This window comes from Eimeria maxima, genomic scaffold (genome assembly GCF_000499605.1).
Source record: "Eimeria maxima Weybridge genomic scaffold, Emw_scaff704, whole genome shotgun sequence".
NCBI lineage: Eukaryota > Apicomplexa > Conoidasida > Eucoccidiorida > Eimeriidae > Eimeria > Eimeria maxima.
Genome location: NW_013563952.1, coordinates 8,767 through 19,093, shown reverse-complemented (window position 1 = coordinate 19,093; position 10,327 = coordinate 8,767). Strand labels below are relative to the sequence as shown.

General features: G+C 45.8%; 2 protein-coding genes across 2 annotated transcripts; one reads left to right on the top strand and one right to left on the bottom strand.

The window, feature by feature from the left end:
* Positions 1-1,107: 1,107 nt before the first annotated feature.
* Positions 1,108-5,556, top strand: EMWEY_00041390 (vacuolar sorting protein 9 domain-containing protein, putative; the record flags this gene model as incomplete). Its single annotated transcript, XM_013478836.1, has 3 exons — positions 1,108-1,464; positions 1,621-4,710; positions 4,909-5,556. The coding sequence occupies 3 exons, from the start codon at positions 1,108-1,110 to the stop codon at positions 5,554-5,556; spliced, it is 4,095 nt and encodes a 1,364-aa protein (XP_013334290.1).
* A 988-nt stretch (positions 5,557-6,544) lies between these two features.
* EMWEY_00041380 (hypothetical protein, conserved) lies at positions 6,545-9,286 on the bottom strand (the record flags this gene model as incomplete). Its single annotated transcript, XM_013478835.1, has 9 exons — positions 6,545-6,618; positions 6,840-6,896; positions 7,023-7,107; positions 7,230-7,289; positions 7,497-7,589; positions 7,785-7,861; positions 8,018-8,143; positions 8,561-8,919; positions 9,150-9,286. The coding sequence occupies 9 exons, from the start codon at positions 9,284-9,286 to the stop codon at positions 6,545-6,547; spliced, it is 1,068 nt and encodes a 355-aa protein (XP_013334289.1).
* Between the last annotated feature and the right edge of the window lie 1,041 nt (positions 9,287-10,327).

Below are 10,327 nucleotides of genomic sequence, written 5' to 3'. Positions count from 1 at the left end.
CAGGTGTATAGGCAGGTAAAAAGGAAGAAAATTGATTTTTCTTCCTTTTTACCTGCCTATACACCTGAAATATAAATACTAAGAAGATTTAATTATAAATAATTATATATATTAACCCTTATAATACAATAATTGTATATGTATTATACTTGTATATATATTTACTTTTTTTGTATATGTATATGCATATAAATATAATAAAAAAAATATTCTTTTATAAGGAAATATAAATATTCTCTTTGTATATATTTATTGTATTTATATTTATTTATATTATATATTTAATTATATTATTCATTTATATTATATATAATTATATTATATATATAATTATATATATTTATATTTATATATAAAAAAATAAAAATAAATAAAAAAAAAAGAATTTCATGAATAATTGGGGTGTACATGCAGCTCTCCTTCTTCTGTGTATAAGGATCGAGCAGGAGGTATTTTCTTTTTCTTTTATTTGTTTATTTTTATGTGTATTCTAATCAATTAAAAGGAATAAAAAGAGAAGAAATACATAAAATTAAATAATATATAAATAAAAGAAGAAAAAGAAGAAAAAGACAAGAAGGAAAAGGAGGAAAACGGCCGCATATATGCATGAGACAGCAGAGAGAGAGAGAGCGGCCTTGATGATAAAGAATAACACATGAATATATTTATTTTTAATTAAATAAGAAATATATTTTATTTATATTTATTTTTTTATTTATTTTAATGAAGAATCTTGAAAAAATAAACATAAATAGTGCAGCTTTCCTTCCTTCTTGATCATATATTGCACTCAGCTCGCTGGGGTGTATAGGCAGCTTCTGTCAGCACTTTCTTCTGTTGTTTATCTTCATGATCTAATCATTATTTTTATTGTCCTTTTCTTTTTTCTACTTTATTTTCTTTCTTCTTCCTTTTTTTTAAATAAACACGCCCTGCATATTTACTCCTGCTTCCCCTCTCCTTCCTCCTGACAGCAGCACCCACCAGCAGCGAACCTTTTGAATTCTGGCCACTATCAGCAACAGCAGCAACAGCAGCAACAGCAGCAACAGCAGCAGCAGCAGCAGCAGCAAAATACGCCGCTGCTGCGGCGCTGCAGCAAACATGTGGGCGCCACAGACTGTTGCTAATGGATCTTCTTCTATGACCTTCGATACATCTCGTGCTGCATTCAAGGGGGCCCCTAAAGAATCTGCTGCTTCTCCTTCTTCTCCTGCTTCTCCTGCTGCTGCTGCTGCTGCGGCGGCAGCAGCAGCAGCTGTTCGAGACACCCATAAAACTTCTCCTCTTGACGGTCTTCTTGCCTTCGATAGCACAGAGCAGCAGCAACAGCAGCAGCAGCAGCAGCAGCAATCCTTCCGTATCCAGGAATCTTCTTCTCTTTATAATTCTCCTGTTCTTCCTCCATATGGAGGAGGGGGGCCCATTGGGGCCCCCATTGGGGCCCCCTTAGGGACCCGCGTACGCTCTCCTTTTGCTGCTTCTCCAGCTCACTCCTTAGGGGGCCCCTGGTCCCCTTCGTCAGGCGCTGCTGCTATGTCGCCGCACAGTCTCTCTCCTGCTGCTTCTGCGTCTCCTGCTGCTGTTGCGTCTCCTGCTGCTGCTGCTGCTGCTCAGATAGAGCAGCATCAGTTCAACACACCTTCTCCCCCTTTAGCGGCAGATCGTCAGCAGCAACAGCAGCAACAGCAGCAACAGCAGCAGCTGCTGCAGCAGGAGCTAGATCAAGATGATTGTTGGGGGGATTGGAGTGCCCCCCCTGTACAGGAGCAGCAGCAGCAGCAGCAGCAGCAACAGGGGCCCCCCACCCCCCCTCCTTCTCTTAACTCTAGTCAGACAGCAGCAGCACCAAGTGCAGCAGCATCCGAGCAGCAGGAGACACAGCAGCAGCAGCAGCAGCAAGATGCTCAGCTGCTGCTGCAGCAGGAAGCAGGTGATGTTAGCCCGTTGCAGCAACGATCTGCAACAGCAGATGCATGCACACCTGAAGCAGCATCTACACCGAAGGAGCAGCAGCAGCAGCAGCAGCAGGGGAAGCAGCAGCAAGAGCTGCTTTTCGAAGACACGTGGCCAATGCAGCAGCCGCAGCAGCAGCAGCAGCATAGTCCTGCTGCTGCTGCAGCAGCAGCAGCAGCAGTTTTATCTCCTCGTGATGGTGTCTGCGGGGAGCCTTTTGCTGGCGCAGCAGCAACAGATGCAGCAACGCATGCAGCAACTGATGCAGCAGCGCATGCAGCAGCGCATGCAGCAGCGCATGCAGCAACGCATGCAAGTTTTGCGAGTCCTGCTGCTGCTTCCTCTTGGAGGCATTTAGCTGATGATGCTGAACCCTCGGGGGCCCCCGGGGGGTCCACAGGGGCCCCTGGGGGGGCCCAGGGTGACAATCTTCCCCTTGACTTGTTTAGTGCAGCAGCACCATCGAGGGCAACAGATTCGCCAGCAGCAGCAGCAGCAGGAGGTGCAGCAGCAGGAGATGACGAGACACCTGAGGTGCCTAGACATCTGTCTCCTGCAGCAGCAACAAGCCCTGCTGCTGCTGTGGGTCCTCAAGGTCTTTGGCATCCTCCACAGCATGAGCATGCAGCAGCAGCAACAGCAGCAACAGCAGCAGCAACAGCAGCAACAGCAGCAGCAGCAGCAGGATCACATCTATTGAGTGTAGGGGTAAGAACAGAAGGTTGTGACTATGATGATAGAAATCTATCACCAAGACACGTGCTGCAGGATACACACAACGGCAGCAGCAGCAGCAGCAGCAGCAGTAGTAGTAGTAGAAGTTACAGCAACAGCAGCAGCAACAGCAGCAGCAGCAGCAGCAGGCCTCTCCCTCTACGAACAATTAGCAGCAAAGATAGTGCATGCGCTTCCTTTGATGACTTTCCTCCTTGCCGTAGCTCAAGTGATCTAACCTCTGCCTTCTCTCCTCCTGAGCAGCCACCTACACCTGATGCTGCTGCTGCTGCTGCTGCTGCTGGTGTTGCTGCTGGTGGTGGTGGTGATGCTGCTGCTGTTTCTCCAAGAACAGCAGCAACAGCAGCAGCAGCAGCGGAGGAAGGGGGGAATCATGATTCCTCAGGACAGCAGGACGAGAAACAGCCAAAGCAGCAGCAGCTGCTGCAGCAGGAAAACCTCTCGCCACGAGCATCAGCAGCAGAGGCAGCAGCAAGAGCAGCAGCAGCTGCTGCTGCTGCTGCAGCAGCAAGTCGAGCTACCACCTCTGACGGAAGCGAAGCTCCGCGAGAGGCGCAGCAGACACCGCCAGCGTTCGAGTCTGCTGCACCCGTTGCACAGCAGCAGCAGCAGCAGCAGCAGCAGCAGAAGCAACAGCAGCAGCAACAACAGCTGCAGCAGCAGCAACAACAGCAGCAGCAGCAACAGCAGCAGCAGCAGCAGGGTGGTGCTGCCAGTCGGTTGCTGCGTGCTTTGCCTTTTAATTTTGGTGTTTTACGTGGCGGAGGTCAAAAACAGTCTCCAGCAGCAGCAGCAGCAGCAGCAGCAGCAGCAGGATCAGCAGCAGCAGCAGCAGCAGCAGCAGATGGGTCTGCTGGTGTCTCTCAAGCCCCAACAGAGTTTGAGCGTTTGCTGCATGCATCAAAAAGCAGCAAGGAGACACCACTAGATGTGTCTCCTTCGCAGCAACTGTCTCCTCAGCAGCAGCAGCAGCAGCAACAGCAGCAGCAGCAGCAGCAAGTATCTCCTTCTCGCATGAGAGGTTCAACTCTTGATGATAATAAAACAGCAGCAACAGCAGCAACAGCAGCAACAGCAGCAGACCACCAATCCTTATCCTCCTCTGCAGGCGAAGCATCAACAGCAGCAGCAGCACCATCAGCAGCAGCATCAGCAGCAGCACCATCAGCAGCAGCAGCAGCAGCAGCAGGAGGACGACGTCGTACCCCTTATAGTATATTTTTAGAGAAATTAAAAGATCCATCATGTAGTGTTGCTGTTAATTGCATGCGCAGATTTGTTGATACTTTTCCTTTGGGGCTGGATAGAGCAGCAGCAGCAGCAATGTTGCATGCATTTATTAATAAGACACAACTTATGCTCAAGGATACACCAGCATTTGCTGTTCCTCCTCCTTCTGCTGCAGCAGCAGCAGCAACAGATAATAATAATAATAATAATAATAATAATAATACAGGTGCTCCTGCTGCAGCATCAACAACAGCAGCAGCAGCAGCAGCAGCAGCAGCAGCAGATGTATGGGAGATAGGAGAAGGACTAGAGAAATTTCTTATACAGAAACTTTTTGCTGTATTACCTAAGGATACACCTGAGGAAATAAAAGAAGACAAAGAAATAAATAATAAAATTAAACTTCTTTATTGGGTTACTCCTCAGCATCTAGATATACCTACATGGCCTACTGCAGCAGCAGCAGCAGCAGCAGCAGCAGCAGCAACAGCAGCAACTGCAGCAGCAAGTGATACAACAGCAGCAGCAGCAGATGGTGGGGCAACAGCAGCAGCAACTGGAACGATAACAGGAGAAGCAACAGGAGAAGAACTATCATCCTCCTCCTCATCAGCAGCAGCAGCAGCAGCAGCAGCAACACCTACAGCAGCAGCAGGAGCAGCAGCAGCAGGAGCAGCAGCAGGAGGAGGAAAGGATTATACACTAGATGAGGTAGTTATACTAGCAGGAAATGAATTAAAAAAGATGAATATAATAAAAGCCCCAAGAGATAAATTGCGGTGTATAGTCAGCTGCTGCAACATATTAATGCATGCATGGATAGATAAGATGCATGCAGCAGCAGCAGCAGATGATTTATTACCTTTATTAATATATACATTAATAAAAAATAATCCTTTATATATTAATAATAATATACAATATATACATATATATAGACACCCTGCATGCATGCAAGGAGCGCATGCATATTATCTTACGCAGCTTGCTGCTGCTGCTGCATTTATTAAGGGATTAGGTAATACACCTAATATACATTTATCTATAGATCCTTATGAATATAAACAAAGAATTGCAGCAGCAGAGCAGCAACTTATGCTCCAGGAGCAGCAGCAGCAGCAGCAGCAGCAGCAGCAGCAGCAGGAGGGAGAAGGAGGAGGGGGGACAACAGCAACAGCATTAGCAGCAGCAGCAACAGCAATTAATACATTAAAATATCTGCAGCAAGGAAAAGAAGAAGAAGGAGAGGAAGAAGATAATAAAAAGCAGCAGCAGCAGCAGCAGCAGCAGCAGCAATATATAAAAGAAGGAAAAGACATAAATAAGAGTATAATAGATCGTAAACGTTTACTGCAGCAGCAGCAGCTACGTTTGCTGCTGCAGCAAGCAATAGATACACCGCGTACATATTACGGTGTACGTACACCTCATGAATTAAAAATAAAAGATATAGATCTATTACTAACTGAATACCAACAACTTGTTGATGTATTAGATAGATCCGTGCTGCTGCTGCAGCAGCAACTCAGGATTGATCAAGATACTGCAGCAGAACAGCAGCAGCAAGTGCAACAGCAGCAGCAGCAACAGCAGCAGCAGCAACAACATCCAACAGGAAGAATGCATTCGTAGGAGGGGTTGATACATCCGTGCTACTGCTGCTGCTGCAGCAACAGCAGCAACTGCAGCAACTGCAGCAACTGCAGCAGCAGCAGCAGCAACAGCAGCAGCAGGAAGAAGAAATATATACAGCAGGGTAATAACAAAAAGAAGGGAAGAAGAGATGATTGTTTTAATGCATTATGCATAAATTATATATTCTTTTTCTTGTTTTTATTTATTTATTTATTTATTTATTTATTTATTTATTTATTTATTTTCTTTTTGTCATCAATCTTATAACGATGAACTTTTTAAGTCTTCTTGGCGCTATACATTCAAGGGTTTAGGGTTTAGGGTTTAGGGTTTATTAGGGTTTAGGGTTTAGGAGGGTTTAGGGTCTAGGGTTTATTAGGGTTTAGGGTTTAGGACTGTCTAGTCGATACAAGACAAAGACAGATAGTCAGCTAGAGAGGCAAATGGGTTAGCAGCAGCAGCAACAGCAACAGCAACAGCAGCAGCAGCAGCAGCAGCAAGAGATTCAAATTATATATTGTTTATTAAAAGAATAAACAAATAATATGCATGCATGCATGCATGCATTATTTGTTTGCTTATTTATTGTTTTTTTTCTTTGCTAATTAAGAAGAAAACATAAAAAAGAAAAGAGGTGCCTATACACCCCAGATGTATATATAAACCCTAAACCCTAAACCCTAAACCCTCGAGGAGGAAGGGTTTAATTGTTAAGTCTTCTAAACCTCAATAACTCTTTCTTAATCACCGCCTCTACGTGGGGCTGCACAGATATTACTGCAGCAGCAGCAGCAGCAGCAGCACAAGCAGCAGCACAAGCAGCAGGACAAGCAGCACATATTATATATTATGCTAAACCCTAAACCCTTAAACCCTAAACCCTAATCTATATATCAGTGCAAACAACCACAGAAAACAACTATAGAAAAAAAAGAAAAGAGCAAACAATAACGGCTAACAAACCCTAAACCCTAAACCCTAAACCCTAATTACTCATTTCGCTAAGAGAGAGGGCCCTAAGACTTCTTGTAGCGGTGGATATATCACAAGAAAATATTCCTGACGGAAACCCTAAACAATAAGCATAAACCCTAAACCCTAAACCCTAAACCCTCAGGGTAAAAAGAAAAAAAGTTTTTCTATAATAAACCCTAAACCCTAAACCCTAAACCCCCTAGAGGCAGATGGAAGATTCAAGGAAAGAGTAAACAAAAACCCTCAAACGTAGAGACAATCAGCAATACCCTAAACCCTAAAAACCCTAAACCCTAAACCCTTACCGAGAAGCAGAAAGACTGCTAACTCATCCTCTTTTATATCCGCTTCTTCTAGTTCACCTGCGGCAATAAACCCTAAACCCTAAACCCTAAAAGCTACCAAACCCTTGACCTGGTGAGAACACACCTGTAAGCCTGAGGAACTAGGGTTTAGGGTTTAGGGTTTAGGGTTTAGGGTTTACTAACCCTTAAGGATATCTGGGGCTTCTATGGAGGCAACAGCATCGGATAGACGCATCGTTAAACCCTCAGTTGCTGCCCGCGCAAATTCCTGTACACAAACCCTAAACCCTAAACCCTAGGTCTTAAACCCGGACCCCGTCTTATCCCTCATTATACTATATTAGATATAAGGGTTTAGGGTTTAGATTAGGGTTTAGGGTTTAGACGCACTTTGCAGTATTGGAGTGTTAAGTCACGACGGAGAACATCCGTACAAACAAAGCGGTGGATCTGAACACACAAACCCTAAACCCTAAACCCTAAACCCTAAATTATATAGAAGGAGGGTTTAGACACGGCAAGGAAAAAACGAAAGAGAGAGAGAAAGAAAAGAATAATAAAATACAAATATAAAAACCCTACAATAAACAACAATAAAAAAAGAGGAATTTAAAAACCCTAAACCCTAAACCCTAAACCCTAAACCCTAAACCCTACAATGACAACTGTATCCTGTTGTAGGCCCATCCATATCTTCTCTGAATTTCTTATTTGTATACATCGAAGACACCCCGATTTCCTACGGTGTACCTGCACACAAACCCTAAACCCTAAACCCTAAACCCTAGGAACGCACTAAACCCTAAACCCTAATACAAGCCCTCAATCGCAAGAAAACAAAACCCTAAACCAGAGAAAACCCTAAACCACCATAAACCCTAACACACGCCATAAGTCGAGTTCATGAGGGTCCAAGCAGGAATAAGGGTTTAGGGTTTAGCGTACAGAGCGAAGGAAACGTTGTATAGGCCCGCATTGTAGTCTTTGCCTCATTCGTGATAGTTGAAGAGCCAACTCTCTTCCTGCACGTAAACCCTAAACCCTAAACCCTAAACCCTCGTATAAGACACAGGAAGAAGGAGATAAAAGAAGGATAGGAGACAAAAGAAGAAAGAACAGCCACAACAACAACAACAACAACATCAGCAGCAGCAGCAGCAGCAGCAGCAGCAGCTTACGTATAGCAGGATCTCTAGATACAGAGGAAATCTCTAGCAGCAAATCTGCTGCATGCAGAGGACCACTTAGTACAGACACGGAGCAACTAGCCAAGGGTTTACCAGCTATATAGTGAGCAAATAAATCTGCACACAAACCCTAAACCCTAAACCCTAAACCCTAAACACTAAATCTAAACCCTTGTGGGGATGTTGGCTATCTACTTGTCGTGGAGTGCACAGTGCTGGCATGCGCAAAACCCTAAACCCTAAACCCTAAACCCTTACCTGAGGCTCCTGCATCCCATACTTCTCTGCAAAAAGGATAAGATACATAAACCAGCAATTGTGTTGGCTGTACCCTCAGCAAGGGTTTACTTCCTCTTTTTATACAAGAAGTAAAAGGGGGCCCCTGTGGGGCCCCATCACATCCCATGGGGGCCCCTCCTTCCATATGGCCCCCCCCTTCTTGGGGGCCCCCTATAGGGGGCCTCACACAAACAGGACAAACTAAGGGTCCTGTACAATTCCCTCCTTTAGATAAAGCAGAAGATCTACTTGTACCTTTCCCCCCTTTCTTGGGGGCCCCCTTGGGGGCCCCCTTAGGGCCCCCCGTAGGGGGGCCCTCCGGTGGATCCTCGGCGTTCTCCTTGGAAACCTCACTGGCCTCGCCGAGGGGACCCTCAGGGGCCCCTTCAAGAGCCCCTTCAGTGGCCACTTGAGGGGGGCCCCCCTCTGGGGCCCCTTCTGGTAGGGTACAATTATCATGGTGGGGGCCCCACCCTATAGGCCAATCAGCAGATGCCTCTATCTTATAAAGGATATTATCCTTATCAGGTATAAATAAGCGATGAATAAAAGAAGAAGAAGAATCAGCAGATAAACAAAAAGTACTAAGAGAACGAGAAGGAGTTGGGATACCTCTGCATGCGGCAAACACTTATACGTAAACCCTAAACCCTAAACCCTAAACCCTAAACCCTCATAAACACTAATCAATACTAATGAACACTAAACATTAGAGGAGGGGATACTTTATAATGTAGCACACACAAAGAGGAAGGAGGAAGCAGCACACAGTAAGAGACATCAGCAGCAACAGCAGCAGCAACAGCAACAGCAGCAGCAGCACCAGCAGCAGCAGCAGACGTACTCAACAAGGATACTATGTAGTGTGTCTTGAAATAATGAATTAGGAGGACAACAAAGACCTAAACCCTCTTCTTCTTGCCAACCTGCCTGTACACCTGAATCTTCAGGTGTATAGGCACCTCCTTTCTCTTCATTCATTGTCTTGCTGCTGCTGCTGCTGCTGCGGCTGCTATTGGTCTTGATGGGGCCCCCCCAGCCTGGGGCCCCCCAGTAGTTGCTGCTGCTAAATGACTAAACTAAAATTCATTGAGGGATTTTAATTCATAAATAAAAGAAATATAAAGAAGAAAACAAACAAAGAAAGAAGTATGGGGGGTAGAGGCCCCCTAATTGTGGCTGACAATAGGGGCCCCCTTATAGGGTACAGGGGGGCCCCACCGGCTGTTTGTTGGTATAAGGGTACTAAAGACATAAAAGGAAAAAAAAGGAAATTTAATGTTTCTTTAATAATACCTCATTTAAACTGCAACAGCAGCAAAGCAGCAGCAGCAACAGCAGCAACAGCAGCAACAGCAGCAACAGCAGCAGCAACATCAGCAGCGATAGCAACAGCTACATGCCTATTTTCCTCACCACTTTCCCCTTTTCTTCTTTATTTATTTATTTATTTATATTTATTTTATATCTTATTAATTAGCCAATTTCTTCTTAATTATACCCAGGGGCCCTTTAGGGGCCCCTCCTTTGTCGTCAAACCCTCTCCCTTACCAACCCCACCATTAAACACCCTAGACCATGGGGGCCCCCCTATGGGGGGCCCCCTTTGCCTTAGGGGATAAAGAAGAAGAATATCATCATCAGCAGCAGCAGCAGCAAACCCTCACCCCTGACCTCTTTGATGAAGTTAAGGAGGCCCTAGGGTACAAGGGCCCCCCTTACCTGTCTTGCCTCTCAAGGGAGCGAGCAGAAGTTGAGGGGGGCCCCCAAGGATCCCTACCACAAGGGGGCCCTCCTCAAGGGGGCCCCCACCAAGGGGGCCTCCCCGTCGGTGGAACGGTGCAACTGGTACCCCCTGGTGTACGGACAGGTCAGCACCAGCAGCAACAGCAGCAGCAGCAGCAGCAGCATCAGCAACAGCAAGAGATGAATATGCCGTTGCATTGTTATGGGGGACCCCCATCAAACCCTTCTTTAGGTTGGGTATCATTGGGGGCCCCTGCTGCTGCTGCAGCAGCAGCA